A 20,006-nucleotide genomic window follows, 5' to 3' on the forward strand; every position below is an offset into this window, starting at 1 on the left:
TGTGTGACAGTTGTTTGTGTTTCTCCCTGATGCACAGCCACCGTTCTTGATTTTAATTCCCTGTGCCTGTACGCCATGTCGTCACTCGGCCCCCCTCCCTCCTTCCCCTAGTCCGTCAGATACTACGTTTGCGCCACAGCTCAGAGAGCCGAGAAGCGGTTCGCGCCTTTTCTTTGAATTCTGGGTTGAGATCCCAATGCCCGGATGATGCAAAACAGTGTCGCGGGCGGTTCTGGGTACATGTCGTCAGGCCCCTCCCCCCTCGTCACAGCAACGCAGACAATAGATTCGCGCCTTTTTACCTGGGTTACCTGTGCAGACAACATATCACGGCAAGCATGGAGCCCGCTCAGCTCAGCTGAGCTCACCGTCACCATATGTCCTCTGGGTGCTGGCAGACGTGGGACTGCATTGCTACACAGCAGCAGCTGCTAACTGCCTTTTGGCGGTAGACGGTGTAGCATGAGTGATAGCCATGGGGCTGGCAGCCGTAGGGCTGCATTGCACCAGCCCCTTGCCAGGCGATGGTATATTATGACTGGTATCCGTCGTCATCGTATTGGTGTGGCTGTCAATCATGGCCACCTGGGCAGACATGCTACTGTTTCGATGATGATGGCTACCAGTCGTAATATACTATTTTCTGCCAATTGCCCAGTATTGTCTGCTAAGCACCCAGAAGAGGCCGAGGGCGATGCTGGGTGCTGGCGGACGTGGGGCTGGCAGACGTGGGGCTGCATTGCTACACAGCAGCAGCCCCTTGCCTTTTGGCAGATGATGGTATTTTATGATTGGTATCCGTCATCGTCGTACTGGTATGGCTGTCACTCATGCTGCACCGTCGGCTGCCACCTTAAGATGTAAAAAATAGATTTGTTCTGTATTCATATGCTTCCCCTTCCTCCGTGAAATCAATGGCCTGCTAAGCCCAGGGTTTTCATTTTAATCTTTGGGGGGACCATTCTGTGTGACAGTTGTTTGTGTTTCTCCCTGTTCCTGTACCTGTACGCCATGTCGTCACTCGGCCCTCCCTCCCTCCCGCCCTCCCTCCTTCTCCTGGTCCATCAGATACTACTTTCGCGCCTTTTTTCTGACCAGGCGCCATAGCTAGCACTGGGATCATGGAGCCCGCTCAGATCACCGCGGCAATTATGAGCACTATGAACACCACGCGCATTGTCCTGGAGTATATGCAGAGCCAGGACATGCCAAGGCGAAACCCGGACCAGGCGAGGAGGCGATTGCAGCGCGGCGACGAGAGTGATGAGGAAATTGACATGGACATAGACCTCTCACAAGGCACAGGCACCAGCAATGTGGAAATCATGGTGTCACTGGGGCAGGTTGATGCCGTGGAACGCCGATTCTGGGCCCGGGAAACAAGCACAGACTGGTGGGACCGCATCGTGCTGCAGGTATGGGACGATTCCCAGTGGCTGCGAAACTTTCGCATGCGTAAGGGCACTTTCATGGAACTTTGTGACTTGCTGTCCCCTGCCCTGAAACGCCAGGATACCAAGATGAGAGCAGCCCTCACAGTTGAGAAGCGAGTGGCGATAGCCCTGTGGAAGCTTGCAACGCCAGACAGCTACCGGTCAGTCGGGAATCAATTTGGAGTGGGCAAATCTACAGTGGGGGCTGCTGTGATCCAATTTGCCAGGGCAATGAAAGACCTGGTGATAGCAAGGGTAGTGACTCTGGGCAACGTGCAGTCAATAGTGGATGGTTTTGCTGAAATGGGATTCCCAAACTGTGGCGGGGCCATAGACGGAACCCATATCCCTATCTTGTCACCGGAGCACCAAGCCACCGACTACATAAACCGCAAGGGGTACTTTTCAATGCTGCTGCAAGCCCTGGTGGATCACAAGGGACGTTTCACCAACATCAACGTGGGATGGCCGGGAAAGGTACATGATGCTCGCGTCTTCAGGAACTCTGCTCTGTTTCGAAAGCTGGAGGAAGGGACTTTCTTCCCGGACCAGAAAGTGACCATTGGGGATGTTGAAATGCCTATCGTGATCCTTGGGGACCCAGCCTACCCCTTAATGCCATGGCTCATGAAGCCGTACACAGGCAGCCTGGACAGGAGTCAGGACCTGTTCAACTACAGGCTGAGCAAGTGCCGAATGGTGGTGGAATGTGCATTTGGACGTTTAAAAGCGCGCTGGCGCAGCTTACTGACTCGCTCAGACCTCAGCGAAAAGAATATCCCCATTGTTATTGCTACTTGCTGTGCGCTCCACAATATCTGTGAGAGTAAGGGGGAGACCTTTATGGCGGGGTGGGAGGTTGAGGCAACTCGCCTGGCCGCTGATTACGCGCAGCCAGACACCAGGGCGGTTAGAGGAGCACAGCAGGGCGCGGTGCGCATCAGAGAAGCTTTGAAAACGAGTTTTGTGACTGGCCAGGCTACTGTGTGAAACTTCTGTTTGTTTCTCCTTGATGAACCCTCCAAACCCCCCCCACCGACCCGGTTCACTCTACTTCCCTGTAAACCAACCACCCCACCCCACCCTCCCCTCCCGCTTGCAGAGGCAATAAAGTCATTTTTTTTTAACATTCATGCATTCTTTATTAGTTCCTTACAGAGGTAGGGGGATAATTGCCAAGGTAGCCTGGGATGGGTGGGGGAGGAGGGATGGAAAAGGACACACTGCATTTTAAAACTTTAACTCTTATTGAAGGCCAGCCTTCTGATGCTTGGGCGATCATCTGGGGTGGAGTGACTGGGTGGACGGAGGCCCCCCCACCGTGTTCTTGGGCGTCTGGGTGAGGAGGCTATGGAACTTGGGGAGGAGGGCTGTTGGTTACACAGGGGCTGTAGCGGCGGTCTCTGCTCCTGCTGCCTTTCCTGCAACTCAACCATACGCTCGAGCATATCAGTTTGATGCTCCAGCAGACGGAGCATTGCCTCTTGCCGTCTGTCTGCAAGCTGACGCCACCTATCGTCTTCAGCCCGCCACTTGCTCTGTTCTTCCCGCGATTCAGCCCGCCACCTCTCCTCTCGTTCATATTGGGCTTTTCTCATCTCCGTCATTGACTGCCTCCACGCATTCTGCTGTGCTCTATCAGCCTGGGCGGACATCTGCAGCTCCGTGAACATCTCGTCCCTCGTCCTACGTTTTCTCTTTCTAATGTTCACGAGCCTCTGCGAAGGAGAAACATTTGCAGCTGGCGGAGGAGAAGGGAGAGGTGGTTAAAAAAGACACATTTTAGAGAACAATGGGTACACTCTTTCATTACAAGGTCGCATATTTCGGCTTGCAGGCAGCCATCGTAGGCCACAGTGTTTTGGCTTTTTTAACCTTCTTAACATGCGGGAAAGGTTGCAAACAGCAGCGCATTTCCCATATCAAGGATGAATTGGGTTGTCCATTTAAAATGGGGTTTCAATGTAAAAGGAGTGGCTGCGGTTTCCCGGTTAACATGCGGCACAAACACAAGTAAACCCCCCCGCCCCACACACACACACGATTCTCTGGGATGATCACTTCACCCCTCCCCCCACCGCGTGGTTAACAGCGGGGAACATTTCTGGTCAGAAGAGCAGGAACGGGCGCCTCTGAATGTCCCCTTAATAAAATCACCCCATTTCAACCAGGAGAGCTTTCTGGAGATGTCCCTGGAGGATTTCCGCTCCATCCCCATACACGTTAACAGACTTTTCCAGTAGATGTACTGGCCGCGATTGCCAGGGCAAAGTAATCATTAAACACGCTTGCTTTTTTTTTGTAATGTTTACAAATAGTTACAAAGTTACACTCACCAGAGGTCTCCTGTGTGCCCTGAGGGTCTTGGGTGAGTTCGGGGGTTACTGGTTCCAGGTCCAGGGTCACAAACATATCCTGGCTGTTGGGGAAACCGGTTTCTCCGCTTCCTTGCTGCTGTGAGCTACCTACAGTACCTCCATCGTCATCATCCTCCTCGTTCCCCGAACCGTCTTCCCTGTGTGTTTCTCCAGTGAGAGAGTCATAGCACACGGTTGGGGTAGTGGTGGCTGCACCCCCTAGGATCGCATGCAGCTCCGCGTAGTAGCGGCAAGTTTGCGGCTCTGCCCCGGACCTTCCGTTTGCTTCTCTGGCTTTGTGGTAAGCTTGCCGTAGCTCCTTAATTTTCACGCGGCACTGCTGTGTGTCCCTGTTATGGCCTCGGTCCTTCATGGCCTTGGAGATCTTTTCTAATACTTTTCCATTTCTTTTACTGCTACGGAGTTCAGCTATCACTGCTTCATCTCCCCATATGGCGAGCAGATCTCGTACCTCCCGTTCGGTCCATGCTGGAGCTCTTTTGCGATCCTGGGAGGACTCCATCACGGTTACCTGTGCTGATGAGCTCTGCGGGGTCACCTGTGCTCTCCACGCTGGGCAAACAGGAAATGAAATTCAAACCTTCGCGGGTCTTTTCCTGTCTACCTGGTCAGTGCATCTGAGTTGAGAGTGCTGTCCAGAGCGGTCACAATGAAGCACTGTGGGATAGCTCCCGGAGGCCAATAACGTCGAATTCCGTCCACACTACCCCAATTCCGACCCGCAAAGACCGGTTTTATCGCTAATCCCCTCGTCAGAGGTGGTGTAAAGAAACCGGTTTAAAGGACCCTTTAAGTCGAAAGAAAGGGCTTCGTTGTGTGGACGTGTCCAGGCTTAATTCGGTTTAACGCCGCTAAAGTCGACCTAAACCCGTAGTGTAGACCAGGCCTTAGTCTCTAAAGGTGCCACAAGTACTCCTGTTCTTTCTGTTCAGTCAGTTTTAAGTCTAGGTCATTCACGGACCCCTTAGACACAGGCATATGGGATGCATGGACCACAGGTTGACAATCATTGGTCTATCTTACAGAAACAATTGATCTATCAGGAAATGCCCATATAGCAAAATATGTAAAAGTGGCAATAAAAGCTCTAACACTGAACAGAAATTCAAGTGTGTAGCTTTGTCACGTGATGCTACAGATGTAGCAAAGATGAGAGGAAACCTAGAAGAAGGTAATGAAGGGAACGTGAAACTTTTAACACAGGAGTGCAGTGCTCATTGGACACATCTTTTAGCCAAAGACTTGAGTGCACCTCCAGGAATAAAGGAGAATGTTGCTGAAATTGCAAAATACTTCTATGACAACCACTTTGCTTCAGCGTCACTGAAAAGAGCAGGAGGATCTGAACTAATTCTCCCCCAAGAGATGTGATGGACTTCAGCCGTTGACTGCTTTTGAGCTATTTATTAAGAACTGATCTATTCTGATGACAATTTGTGAAGCAAAATTGTGACAATATAGATGGAACTATCACAGCCAAAGTCGTCAACAATGGAGTGAAGAGAAACGTAGAAGATCTGCCCAATATACTGAAACCTACTTCCATAGCTTTGGACAAACGGCACAAAGATTGCTGCTGGACTGTTAACGCTGCTGGCATCTGGAAAGAACCTCAAGAGACATTGAAGAAAGAAATACCCAGCATCAGAGTTAGATTGCGGGCAGCAAAGAAGCAGATGGCTCAAGCACTTACTCCGCCTCATTTTCTCGCCAATATTCTCAACCCAAAGTCCCGGGATAACTGCTGAAAAAGCAGCAGAGCGGAGGTGAACTACTCCAGCAATACATGTTTGCTGATGATGTTTTTAAAGAAAGTCACAGCACTGAACTGGAGGAAGTCATTAGCTAAGCACCTGGAACCAGATATGTTGAAGAGTTAAACCAACTTTTGACAGCAGTAGGCTTTTCTGCAGGCAGAGAAAGAACATTTCCTTCATTTGGACTAATTCGTTCAAAATTGAGAAATCGATTAGGAGTTGAAAAAGCAGGAAAACTGCTCTGTCTTCCAGTCTATGAATACAAAATTAGAGAGAGTGGATAAGATCTAGTTTTAAAAGCCTGAGTAACTCAGAAGACTATTGTCTCGTTTTCAAGAGACTCAGGGTATGTCTTCACTATCCGGATCGGTGGGCAGTGATCGATCCAGCGGGGATTGATTTATTGTGTCTAGTCTAGACGGGATAAATCAATCCCCGAGCGCTCTCTCATCGACTCCTGTACTCCAGCTTGGCAAGAGACGTAGGCAGAGTCGACGGAGGAGCGCCAGCAGTCAAATCACTGTAGTGAAGTCACCACGGTAAGTCGATCTAAGTACGTCGACTTCAGCTACGTTATTCACGTAGGTGAAGTTGCGTAACTTAGATTGATCCCCCCCTCCCTGTGTAGATCAGGCCTCAGGCAAGTGGGAACTTTTAAGCTTTCATTTAGGCATATTTGACATTTTTCCCTGGCTAAGCTGAAATAATTAGTTTAATTCACTGATTACAGTTCATTCCTCTGTTGAAGAGATCATGTAGCTGTAAATGTGAACCATGTTTTGATGAAAAGTTTATGTATCCAAAACACGCCAGGTTGTTTTCTTTAATAAAAATAAATATTATTCACTGTTTTAAATTAAATTCCAGTTCACATCCTAATGGAGCTTGATACAAATCATGAGCAAAAAGTTAATTATCCAATAAACAAGCAATATGTCATTCACCATTTTCTAACACACTAAACATGTACAATAAGAATTGGAAAATATTAAGCTCTAGAATTGCTCAACTAACTGTATAAAGTTATAGCGTACTCTCCAAAATAACAAAAAGATGTACCAAATCTAGCATAAAGGCTCTATTTAGTTGTAAATCGACATGTTTTGGTGGTTGTATCAACCAACGAGAACGCACCTCTCCTTAGAAAATAACTGAAGTACAAATGGAAAAGCTGATTGAAATCTCAGATTTAAATGGAGACTTTCCACTTGGAGATTGAAATGATGGTTTAAAATCGCTGATTTAAATCACCTTGATTTAGCTCAATCCTGAACAGACCACTCCACGCCTGGGGCATGGGCACTTCCAAGCTGTGTGAATGCCGTGCCAGATTAACTGCTCTGAAGCCTGAAGCTGCTTTGGGTTTATTGACCAGATAGACCCAGCAAGGGCAACAGCTGGGCATGTTTTCCCCCGCACTCCCTTCACCCTACTCAGACCTGCCTTGAGGGGAGCTTCTGCCCAATCTCTGCAGCCTATTCAGTCCCTGGCTTCTCAGCTGAGACTGCCAACCGTACTCTGTGCTGGGGTGGCCCCCAGAGCCCCAGTCACAGTCCAGGGCTTTGTCGTGCTAGGCGCTGGACAAACCCAGAACACACAGTACCTGCCCCCAGTAAGATCACAATTTCAGGAGAGCAGAGAGCACTTTAAGCAGCAGGTCTGACCCACCAGGCCAGACTCGTTACACATCTCCTCCTGTGGCTGATCTACACCAGTTCCTTACAGTCCCAGCCACACCTGTAGTAAGTGAAGGCCCAGTATGAGGCCTGAACTAAAGTAATGGTCAAGACTTTGCTATACCATAAAGCAAAGTTAAGCTGTGAGCCAGACCCTGCTCACAGAAGCTGGCAAGGAAAGGGCTGACGCTGCAAAAAGAGACATACCTAACAGGTACTGGACACCAGATATCAGAATATACACTATACCGGAACATTCCACAGATAACATGGAACAGGCCGACCCATCCCAGTGACAGGGGCAAAAGGGTAAAATGATGGATAGAGTTGTTTTGATCGAACCAACAGGTACAAGGTGAGAGGCGGCACCTTACTACGTAGAGGGGTTGTACCTTGCTGCGTAGAGGGGTTGCACCTCAATACGTCAGGAGTGATGTGTAACTTGTTTGTATTTATGTATAAAAATGCATCCCTGAGTGGTGTCTTTGTCCAGCCACGGGGGCAGCGGAAAGTCCCGCCACTGAGCTGGGTCCTTGCCAAGAGGCACTTTCTCGTAGTATGCCCGGTAGACTAAGTAATCTACGGGGAACTGCAATTGTGTCCAAGGTCGCAATAAACCTAGTCGACGTGACTTTGCATCTTACTAGACTCTGTGGTCAGTGGGGGTTCTCGTCGGGTTTGCTGTGTCAGCTATCTGCGCAGAGCTGGGGCAGCACACAGAGGGAACACACGCACACAGCCGAGTGATATCAACGTAGGAGAAAGCAGAGCACCACACTGGTAGCATCTGACAACACTGGTGACCCTGACCGCTGATCTGGTGAGTAAGCGAACCTGCCGTGGTAAAAAGCACAATCTAACATGGCAGAAAACCTCGAACTAGGGAACCCCCTGATCCCCTCCCTTATGATCCCCACAGAGTTTGATAACTCTTGGACCTGCTGGATTGCCAGTAAAGGGGGTCCATATGAATTTAAAAAAGAGAGTGGGGAAACATGGACTGGCATATGCAGAGCGATGGTAGAAACCGAGGCTCTGAGAAACAGAAATAAAAGTAAAAAAGCAAGGATTTTGCAACTCATGTCTATGGCAGAGAGATGGCTCAGACAGCATGCTGGCCAAACAAGTAACAGAAAAAACAGGAGACTGGCTCAAGCTCGAGAAGCCTGATGCTTTCAGCTCTAGAGGCCCCCAGTTTCCATCCCCGCTGATGGAAGCAGTCGCACATGAACACTTTGTGCCCGGGGACTTGAACCGACCCTTCCAGACTCCTTCCATACAGGGGCCTCCACAGAGCCAATAATACGGTCACTGCTGCCCTTGGATGTCACTGCACCCAGGCAAAGCCCTCGCACATCCATGATTGACCCCAGTGCAGCTTTATCAGCACTGGTGCCAACTGCATCTACACCAGAGGTTTGCACTGGTGCAGCTGAATCCTAGGCCCTCTATCATCCCTCGATAAGCCAGCTCCACGCCACTTCAGACTCGAATGCTAGGCACGTTTAGCCACAGAATCCTGCAACGTGCCTGGTTCAGATATACAAATCTGCAGCTGATACGATTGTCTCCTGAATCTGGTTTGGAATCGGTCTGTTCACACCCGCAGCAGGACCTTGTCTGATGCCTAGATGCGAAGGGTTTATTTAAAACAAAACCCAGATACTTGGTGGAATTGAAAAAAAAAAAACAACAACACTCCTTTGAACGGGACATCCATCGAACGCAAAACTAGGCCATAGCAAGTGAATGGTGAGCAGTTCCCGAAGGCCTGTTCGTGTTACCCTCTGCCATTTCTGGGGCGCCCTTTCGCAGAGGATCTAAAAGGCATTTTTAAAACCCTGAAGGGCCACAATCTCCCCACCGCCGCGGGGAGCAAGCTACCCAGACGGGAGGGGCTCGAGCAGTGTGGACATTGCGGATCCAACGGGAACTCAGGCCAGCCTGCCCAGTTGAGACCCAGGGGATGGGGTGGGCTTATCAGCCTGAGCTGCTGCCCAATCCAATGGGCACGCTGTTATGTTAGCACGCTGGCACAAGCCCTGGCAGCATGACCATGTCTGCTGGGGGGAGGGTCACTGCCAGCTGCAGGCCGGGGGACGGGGGAGGGGGGGTGAGTCACTGCCAGCTGCAGGCCAGACATACCCAGGGAAGTTTACAAACAGCCTTAATGGTTGGCCACCAAACGCCCAAGTGAGCTGGGATTTTCACATGCCCACGTGGTCTGAGTGCCCAGTGGCTGACATGCTCCAAGAGTGCGGGCTAGGGGTGGGATCTGGCTAATTATCTGACCCCCATCACCATAGCACCTCATTTAATGCATTTATCCACCCAACACCCCTGGGAGGCAGGCCAGTGCTCTTATTCCCATTGGACAGATGGGAACTGAGGCACCGAGAGGCTAAGTGACTGTCTTCTCCTCTGTGGGGACGTACAGCTCCTGACACAATGGGGCCCTGCTCTATGAGCGAGGCTCCTAAGCAGCACCATAACAGAAATAATCATCTCTAGGCATCACCTGGGCAGCTCAGAGCCATGGGGAAGGAACACAACCAGGCACCAAGTGGGAGAGATGGCTGCGGTTCGGGATGTGTGCATGTACACCCAGAGACACACTCACCCACCTCACCCCCTTTGGGAAGGCGGATGGTCTCTGCCCCCAAATGGGCCAGGTCTGTTCTCTCACCCAGCCCGGGTTGGCTCTCTTTCTACCCCAGGGATTCTTGGCCTCAAAACTGCCCCCTGGAGGAGGAACCCCCACTCACTACAGGGCTGACTGCTCCTTCCTCGCTGAACCAGCTCACCCACTCCACGGAGGGCACCCGGGCCCTGAGTCTGCAACCGGACCCGGGCAATCTTGTCCCCACGCGGAGCCCTGATGAAGTCAACAGGGCATCACGCAGGTGAGGAGGTTTTCCCAGGCAGATCCTGCCGTAAGATTGGGGCCATGGCGAGTACATAACATCAACTGGGGGAGGAAGGGGGCCAGAGGAGGAAAAAAGATAAAGAGCAGGGAGAGAAGTGGGAAGCAGCCGAGGAATGGCGTGCACGATATGGCTGGCACAGGATGCACAGAGGGGCTGATGAGATAGCAAGGCAAACGGAGACAGACAGACTCGGGAAGAGGGGGAGGATGGCTTCTTGACTAAGAACACAGCGTTCAAGGAACATCACAACCCGTATCCGCAGCAGGCATCTCTCTCGGAGTTTAACTGACTTGGGGGGAAATGGAGAAGGATGAAGCTCGTCTGCTGGGTACCACTCGTTAGGAGGAAGAGGACGGAACATGCACAGAGCGTTGGGGGTCATATACCAGCTCTCACCTGGTGCATTCGGGATGGTTAACAAAGATACGTTTCACAGGGCATTTCTCCATCACTGAGGGCTTTACACACAATTACTTCTAGCACCTCAGCATGCTTAGTGAAGAGGGTCTTAAATCCCTGCATTACAGAGAAAATGAGGCACAGGAAGGTGAAGTGGCTGCCAAAAGCCACATGACTAGACAGTGGCAGAACTGGGAGCAGAACCCAGGACTCCCGACCCCCAGACCTACTCAGATCACAACGCCTCTGGATTTAATCACCCCCGATAAGTGTCTCTGTTCTAGGACTAGGCCTCTGGCCTCGAGCTTCCTAAACAAGCAGGCAGGATGGAGAAGGTCCTGCCCCCACACCCCATCCCACCTCCTTAAAGCCAGACAGCCTAGAAGCACTTGTCCCTTATCTCCTGCTTCTTCTCATGTCTTTCAGGAGGGCTCCACCCCATTACTGGCAGTTTCAGGAGAGCAGGGCAGATTGCCTTCCCTTTCGCCCGACCTTGCAAGCTCTGAGCCCCTCCATCACCTGGCTACACACCCCATCAGGGTCACTTATTGCAAATCAAGCGCAAACACCACACTCATTACAGAGCGACTCCTTTCACCCGAGGCCTGCAGGCAGAATTATTTTGAAACAGGCTGAGCTCCAGCCTCTCGGGGGAAGATACAACAGGACGCATAACACAATGCACAGCGACAGTCTAAAGGCAATCACGGCTGGCCACACGCATTCAGCAACGCACACGAGGGAACGCAAGCTGGGATGAAATGATATAGGGCGAGGGAACATTAGCCAAACTCCTAAGTGCATCTGCTTTGCTCTTTAATAGCTTACTCCTAATGGACCAGGTTCGGTAAATAATTTGATGGAGTAACTGTATTCGCTGGTCATTAATTATGGTCTGAGAAGCTCTCCATCCAAAGATGGGCAGCTGAGACACTGCGTTAACCCTTTCACCCCACCCAATATTAAAGGATGGGGGGGGGAATCAGTTATGTTGGGGGGGGGTGCAGTAGGAAAGGCAGCCACAAAAGGGTGCAGAGGACCCCAGAGCAGCAGCTGGAATAATAGCCCAGCCCTCAGGGGTTATTTATTAGTAGTATCCAAGTGGCACTCAGAGGCCCCAACTGAGCTCTGGGCCCCATCGCACCAGATGCTGTGCACGCGCACACAGCAACAGCTCCTGCCCTGAACAGCTTGCAATTTAAAGAGGCAAAGAAGAGATTATTAGTCCCATTTTACAGTTAGAGAATCGAGGCCCACAGAGATTAAGTGATTTACCCAAGGTCACACCGGGAGTATGTGGCAGAGGTGTGGGAATTGACCCCAAATCTCGAGACCCGGCCCAGTGCCTTTACCACAAAACCTTCTGAGAAGGTATATATAATGAATGACCACCCACCAGAGTACAGCTTTATGACAACTATGAAAGGGTTAATCTCAGAACTTTCTAAGTCACAGCAAGGGCCCTCATGGTCACTGATCAGCCACTAACAGCATCTCTGGACAGTCAGATGGTTCCATCTTTTATCCCACTGGTGGGGTGTTGCCACTTAGTCAGCTAAGGGACTTGTGGTGGGCAGCGTTCAGATGACAGCCAGCCTGCATTGGTCTCCAGTACCGAGAGCACGGCAGGCTGGCTGTCTGCCTCGGCTCCTCTGCTCTCATAGGTCCATTACCCTCTTAAAGGGGACCTGCAAAGGGTCGTGCCCTGCTTGCTGCCTCATGGCACATAAAGTAGGTTCTTTTCTTGCTTTTCACATAACAGATATAGCTGGAATGTCAAGTTTTGTCTCCCCTTATAAGAGGGCAGAAGTGGAAGTCTTGGATATGAACTGAAAGCAGCTCTTAGCCTTTCCTTACAGTTTCTGAATCTTTAACAGCAAGATCTTTTCTCCCCACTGCTTATTGGGCATTTGAGTTCAGCAGATGCCAAAAATAGTTTTAAACCCTCCGAATTAACATCACTTTCCCGCGTCATCAATCCAGTTTCGCTTTCTTTGTGGCGCTTTCGTCTTAAGCCTCCTCAATTCTCCAGTATTCCAAACCAGCTTCCCAAGAAAAAGTAGCGGAGACCTGAACATCTAATGTACAGAAACCCAAAACTTGGCCTGCAAAACCTCTTATGGCCCACAACATGCATCAAAGCACCAAAACACTGAGCTGAACCTCATTTGTCTATTTCCCTGCAAAGGTCGCCTTTCACAAAGTCATTAGCTGTCTAGTTTGCCTCTCAACTCTATCGTTATCCACGACAAACCCAACACTGGTGCAACATTAGCGAACCAGATCCCATATTTCGATGCCTGATCTGTATTGGCAACATCCACCTTCACGAAGCACCAGTCTAACCGTCTCAGCAGAGAGCGACAGCAGGAGGGAACCCCAGCCCGGGGAGCGCAGCTGCGGGTACGTGACTGGCATGAGCAACATGTCAGAGATTAACGACTGCCCAGCAAGACACGGACGTGCTGCCGTGGAGCTGGCAGCCGAGCACATACTGCATTCTCCTAGGAGCAGTCAGTCGGCGTGGCTTACAACTTCACACTGCCTCCAGCTAGGATTTAGGAGGATACCAGCAGGGCTGGAAAAGGACAGTCTAGAAAGAAAGCGTCAGGCAGGTTAAATCTGTCTGTGCTTTCAGTTTGAGCCTGTTCAGGACACGCACTGGAATTCTCTAGCTGCACGATATTCAGAAACAGCCGCGCTCCCTGCCCCAGAGAGCTGGAGAGAAGAAGAAGCCTTTCATCTCTGAGGGTATATCTATACTACGAAATTAGGTCGATTTAATAGAAGTCGATTTTGATACAGTCAATTGTGTGTCCCCCCCACTAAGCGCATTAAGTCTGCGGGGTGTGTCCACAGTACTGAGGCTAGCGTCGACTTTCGGAGCATTGCACTGTGGTAGCTATCCCACAGTTCCCACAATCTCCACCGCCCACTGGAATTCTGGGTTGAGCTCCCAGCTTGAATTCTTTCTCCAAACAGTTTTTTTAATTATTATTCAAAGCATTCCATGGCAGACTGATATCAAGTGTTTGCTTGGGGGGGGAGGGCGATGTGTGTAACGATCCCCTCTTTTCCCACACAAATCATAAGCAGAGTTTGAACCTAGGACCTTCAATAGCACAGCACAGCACAGACCTCTACCATGTGAGGCAGGGGGGCAACTCCATTAGCTGGCAGCAGCAGTAAGTTTTATCTTCCAGCTGACCAGCCACTAGAGGTGGACATGCTGCAAATTTGGCCAGCATGTTAAGCCTGTAAGAGCTTTAGGACCCACAAACACCCCTTCGACAAGTTACGGTGCATGCACAGTGCTTTTGCAGGGAACTGTAGGCTGAAGGGAGGGGATGCAGCATGAACGCAAACCGTTCTCTCTTTAAATCAAAGGCCAGTGCCCACTACATTAAAGGTGCTTAGGCAAGTCCCCTAATCATTCTTATGGCATTGAAAAAAATCACCTAAATTGCCCTTGTTAGCCAAAACATGTGTTAAGCATAGTACACACCACACTGATCGGTATTACGTGATGATATGAATAGAATATACATTCTTTATACAAGTGCTGGGAAGTTATGTTAACTGAATGTATTAGGCTCTTCCTACAGTTCTGTTCACCACGTCAAGTATCCCACAACACTTCACAAAGCTGAAGTCAGCTTTGGCGTTAGAAAATGGGACACTTGTCAAAGGCAAAAATACATTAATGTTCTGCCCTGGCACGAGCCGGGGAGGTGCCTTCACGGACCAGTACCTAGAATGTTGGTACCCAAAACAAAACTGAGGAAGGTCCAGAACAACAAGTAAAGGATCTGGGACCGCCTGGTGGGTTGGGTTTTAGGGATGTAGAGAGAGTTTTGTAACTTGTAAAATCATCTTATAAATACTGCTAGCTGAAATGCTCCTCTTTGAAGCACACCTTCTGTGTAAGGCGAACACACTGTGAGAATTTGCTTCCCATGCCTCCTTTCCATATCGCACTGCTGTGTCTTTAGACAATAACCAAACCTAGCCAAGTGTATCTGGTCTCGAGTATTTTTAAGACCAAACCGCAAGTGCAGTCAAACAACTGGCCACACCTAGTGGTACCCTGATGAGCCCAGGTCAGGAGCAACCGGGATCAAACGTTAAAACTGACCATCTTTGGAATTTGATTTTGTTGCCTTTTTAATATTACATCTTTCACCCCCGCCAACCCCCATCACCATGGTACCCCAGCATCTTAAAAGGCTGAAATGGAGACTTTCAAAACCTCAGTAAGAAACCAAACATCATGATCCTCTGCAGCCCTCATCCTTACCCATCAGCTAGGAAAACGGGCACGTCTACACTGCAATAAGAGACCTACAGGGGGAGGGTCTCAGAGCCTGGGCCCTGCCTGAGCCTGAACATCTACACTGCTCTTTTTATCCCCACAGCCCGAGCCCCACAAGCCAGCTGAGCCGGGCCCTGAGACTTGGTGACGCAGGTTTTTTATTGCAATGTAAATGTACCCTGGAAGTCCAGGTTTCCCTTTCTGCCTCAGAGACTGAGCTTAACCGGCTTCTAGCACTCTGACCGGGTGACCCCTTCCAACTAGCCCAGTGGCCTGGCTCATCTGTGATCCTGCCTAAGACCTGGGACTTGCCTCCCGTGTTAACGTTTACAGGGGAAGGAGGAGACTGTTGCATCTCAAACAGGGAGCGCAATAATGAGCAGCCAAGTACGGTGATGAACAAAAAGGAAATGACTCCTCCCCATTCTAGATAACCGCACAGTGGATCCCGTGCCAGACTGGAGAGAAGGTGGCCATTTCAGCCAACGCAGTCGTCATTATTCATAAACAACAAGATCATCTAAACTCCGGTCCATTCAAATGTGTTTCGCTGTGTCTGTGTGTTCTGAACTCAGGCCCGGCTCCAGCTTTTTTGCCACCCCAAGCGGCGAAGCAGGGGGGTTGGGTGGGGAGTGGGGAGAAAAAAAAAGATAAAGCTGATCGGCGGCACCTCAATCACGCCGCTTCGTTCTTCGGCGGCAATTCAGCGGCGGGTCTTTCGGTCCCTCTCTTCCTCTTCGGCGGTAGCTCAGAAGGAGAGGGACTGAGGGACCCGCCGCCAAAGACCCGGACGTGCCGCCCCTTTCCATTGGCCACCCCAAGCACCTGCTTCCTTCACTGGTGCCTGGAGCCGGCCCTGTTTGAACTACAAGGGCCCAACCTTACCCCAAATCACTGGCATTACATCCCTGGGCAATCTATATCCCCCCTACCTCAAGGCATTTCACAAATACTGATTGTTCTCCTGTCCCACACCTGTGGGACAATCACCTCTGCGTAAACAGCTTGCAGAGTTCATGGACATTTCAGTCCATGGCTCGAAAAAAATCGTAAGCCACCTGCAAAGCATAGCTCAGTAATAGACTGGACAGGGAAGGAGCTGGCACGGACCTCGAGGGGCAACGCCCACCCTGGAAACCCAGTGCCCCCTGCTCCTGGGAAGAGCGAGGGTGCTGGGATTCCTACCAGGGCATTCTCACCTTTCCGATCAGCCTCTGGCAAGGAGCTAACTCAGCCCTGGGCTCCTGTTTCATTGAGGGAAGAGAAAAAGACCCTCCCCACACCCGGAAAAAAAAGACTCCCTGGTAGTTTTGGAATGGGGGAGAGGTAGGAAATAGACAAGGGGTGCAAAGATGTTTGATACCCTGTACTGTATCCTTCCTCTGCCTCTGTTTTCAGCTCCTCACCCCCACGAACAGCTGAAGTGCTCCTTACTGCTGATCACAGCCTTAGCCCAGGCAGCCGCTAAGTGCAACTGACATGATTCTTGACTGTTACCTGGGGCTCACTGCTGCAATGCAAGTGCCCAGCGTCTTTCGCACTGCTGTAGCTTGGGGAAGATATAAGCAGCAGCAGCGAAGCCAGGCAGCCACGGAACGACTGCACGGCACTAGTTCATACACAGTGAGTTTTCTTTGTCGTCACGATGAGATACACATTCGTTACATAGAAACTGATGTTCCAGGCCCTTTAGTTGACACTGGCAAGAAGGAAATTTGCCCAAGCGAGGAAACTGATGGTGTCAGGAATTAGCTGCATCAGTCTCATCTTCACATCAGCCAAACTCAGTCTAAGTTTGAGAAAACAGTCACAAGAAGGTGCTAACTCCGCATTTCACATCCAGCGTTAAGTTGAATGCACCCAAAGCTAGGGACACGGGTAGAGCCCTGCGCAGATACAAAATTTATAGCTGCAGCCGATCCACAAACATGGCCCGTGGATATCTGCAGATGTGCAGGGCTCTAGACATGGGGACCCTGCAGAGCTGAAGATACAGACCCCGCAGCCTTGCGTGGCAGCGTGAATGTACAGCAAGGGGCAGGGAGCCAAGATTCTTCAGTTCTAGGTATGGCTCTATCCAAGTTCTTATGCCCTGCCCAGCACATAGGAGTCAGGCAGGATCAGACTTGTGGTCAGTAGAACCCAGTATCCTGTCTCTGACAGTGGCTAGAACTAGCTACTTCAGAGGAAGGTTCAAGAAACCCGCAGCAGGCAGATTACACCCACAGCCCCCTCCCCCATGAAGGTTTCCCTCCTAATCCCTAACAGTGAGAGAGAAGCTGAAAGCCCTGAAACAGGAGCATTAACTATTATCGCTCTGCGTAGTCTTGTTATCCATATAAATGTCCAATCCCTTTTTGTTGCTAAATTCTTAGCCTCAACAGCATCCAGTAGCAATGGGTTCCACAGGCTAATTATTCACCATGTGAAAATTTGTTTCCTTTTATCAGTTTTGAATTTCCTGCCTTTTCATTTTGCTGAATGTCCCTTTGTTCTTGTGTTATGAGACAGAGAACAGATGTTCCCAATCTACTTCCACTAGACCATACAGACTTACGTCCCTTCTCAGTCAGCATCTTTCCCAGGTAAACAAAACCAGGCTCTTCAGTCTTTCCTCATAAGAGGTTTTCTTGGTTTTTCCCCCAGTCCCTTGATTCTTCTATGAACTCCCCATCAGCGATCCCACTGAGAGGAGTCCTGTCACTGGCTTGTTAGGTATCCTCAGGCAAGTCATGTCGCCACTTTGTGCCTCACTTTCCTACTCTGTTAAATGGGAGTATCAATTCTGACCTGCTCCATGGGGTGAGGTTTGAAGTTTTCTGAGTGGACAGTTATTGGTCTGCATGAAGTGGGCGAATTTTACTGTTAATATTGGCTCAGTTTTATTCTTTTGTCTAGTAATTAGCTGAATATGCATCTAGACTCATTGATTTTAGGGCTAGAAGGGACCACTATGATCTAGTCTGATCTCCTGCATAAGACAGGCCAGAGAACCTCACCCTGCAATTTCTGGCTCAAGACTATAACTTTACCGTGAGCTCTACCAAATCTTTTTGAATGAAAACTGGATGCCTTTCTAAGACTGCAAGTGAGGGAGAACCCCCCACATTCCTAGGTGGTGGTGTTGCAATGGCTAATTACTCTCCCTTAAAATTTGCACCTTCTGTCTTGTCTGAATCTGTCCAGCTTCAACTTCCAACAATGGTGTCTTGTTCTGCAGCTGGACTGAAGATCGGTCAACCCTCAGAAATCTCCCCCCCCCCTCGAAGGTATTTGCAGATTGTGATCAAGTCACCTTTTAACCTGCTCTTGGATAAACTACACAGACTGAACTTCTCTAGGCTCCCACCATAAGGCAGGTTTTTCCAGACCTCAAATCATTTTTGTAGCTTTTTTCTGAACCCCTCCCAGGTTTTCAGTGTAGCTTTCGAAATGCAGACACCAGAATGGTACACAGCATCCAGCGGAGGTCTTACTAATGCCATATGCAGAGGTAATACCACCTCCCTACTTCTATTTGATCTTCCCCTGCTTATACATCCAAGGATTGCATTCCCAGTGCTCATGACATCAAGGCACTGAGCTCATGTCCAGTCCAGAGTACTGGGGTGAGGGTTATCTACCAAAATGGAGTACAGGAGGGCAACGTGTGATTCTACAACAGAAGCCGTGGTCATGTTGGTTTCAAGCTGGCGGGCCAGCAGGCTGTAGTTAGAGACAGGGCAATATCAGCCAGCCACTATCCAGCACAATAGGAAATTTGCTCAGCCACACCACTCTGATGTGTAATTTTCTATCTGTGCCTCCCCCATCACTTTAGCATCAGCACCTCAGCCTTCCAGGTATTCATCCTCTCATAACATGGGCTCTGCCTCACTGGGGTAACTGTACAAGTGGGGAACTGAAGAACAGAGAGACTGAGTGACTAGTTCAAAGTGACACTGGGAGTCTGATGGAGCAAGGAATTAAACCCGAGCTTTCCGAGTCTCAGGGCAGGTCTACACACTACAGAATTACTTGGGTATAACGGTCACTCAGGGGTGTGAAAAATCCACATCCCTAAGCAACGTAGTTATACCAACCTAAGCACTGGTGTAGACAGCAGAGCTTCTCCTGCCGACATAGCTACCGCCTCTCACAGAGATGGATTAACTACACCGATGCGAGAGCTCTCTCCTGTTGGCGTAAAGCTTCTTCATTAAAGTGCTGCAGCTGCGCCGATGCAGCGTAGACCTGACACCCTGGTGGAGCCCTGGAACCATCCTTCCTCTCCATTCTGTCAGCACTCTCAGAGTACTGATGTTACATGCACACCTGCACAAGCAGAAACTGGGTTGCTGTGGGTGCTAAGACTCCCATCGGGGTGCAGTCCCTGAGTACTGTTCAAGGGCTCTGGTTTTCATTTCCTCCCCTGTTCCTCACACACACACACACACACACACCCACCCCCTCCCGGCTGCCAGAAGGGAGAATTGCTCTCCTTCTCCTCCTGAGACTGCTGCATGGTAGGGTGTCTGCTACTCTACCCTTCCCCCAGGCTCCATATTTTGGGCAGCTCCTCCCTCCCACACAGCTCCACTACCAGCCTCTGCAGCAGCTCAGAGCTGTGCCCAGCATGAAATTGACATGATTCTTGTCAGTTTCACAGCCACACATTAAGTTCCCAAAGGCTGCAGCGAAAATAACTAGGGTCTTCTCCGCTTCTCTACCGCTCATTGGCAGGCAGAACCCTGAGCAGCACCAGGTGCCCCGGAGTTGTCCATCAACAGATTCAAACAGATGGCCCCGCATCAGGTCATGCTGGGAAATTTCTCTTCCTAACAAGAAGGGCTAGAAACACATGGCACCATTTTCAGAGGCACTGAGCACCCACCAATTCCACTGGAGCTGAGCGCCCTGGAAAAGTTGGGCTATTTAAAACAAAACAATAAAAGCTTGGATTCTGCAGAAGCTAAGGGTTCATGCCCCGGACTCGCCAGGAAAGCAGCAGAATTTGAGTGCTGATAGCATCATCTAAATGCCATCTAACTCCTACCTACGTAGGATTCTCACCTCTTCTCGCAGACTCTTCTCTGAGTCATGTCTACCACCAATCCCACTGGCTTCAAATCCAGCGTTCCCTGC

General features: G+C 50.1%; 2 protein-coding genes across 2 annotated transcripts in view; both read right to left on the reverse strand.

Annotated features, from left to right (window-relative positions):
* Positions 1-20,006, reverse strand: part of ADISSP (adipose secreted signaling protein) — a 165,108-nt gene that overhangs the window by 144,487 nt on the left and 615 nt on the right. The window lies entirely within an intron of this gene.
* The window catches only part of LOC135983835 (uncharacterized), an 18,944-nt gene continuing 436 nt past the window's right edge, over positions 1,499-20,006 (reverse strand). The window contains exons 1-2 of the mRNA XM_065597383.1: positions 3,770-20,006; positions 1,499-3,174 (exon numbers count right to left, since the gene is read on the reverse strand). The exon at positions 3,770-20,006 is cut by the window's right edge and continues 436 nt beyond it. Coding sequence (XP_065453455.1) covers positions 2,672-3,174; positions 3,770-4,313 — 1,047 coding nt within the window. The 5' untranslated portion in view covers positions 4,314-20,006 and the 3' untranslated portion in view covers positions 1,499-2,671. The remainder of the gene's footprint in view (positions 3,175-3,769) is intronic.

Source organism: Chrysemys picta, chromosome 5 (genome assembly GCF_011386835.1).
Source record: "Chrysemys picta bellii isolate R12L10 chromosome 5, ASM1138683v2, whole genome shotgun sequence".
Classification (NCBI taxonomy): domain Eukaryota; kingdom Metazoa; phylum Chordata; order Testudines; family Emydidae; genus Chrysemys; species Chrysemys picta.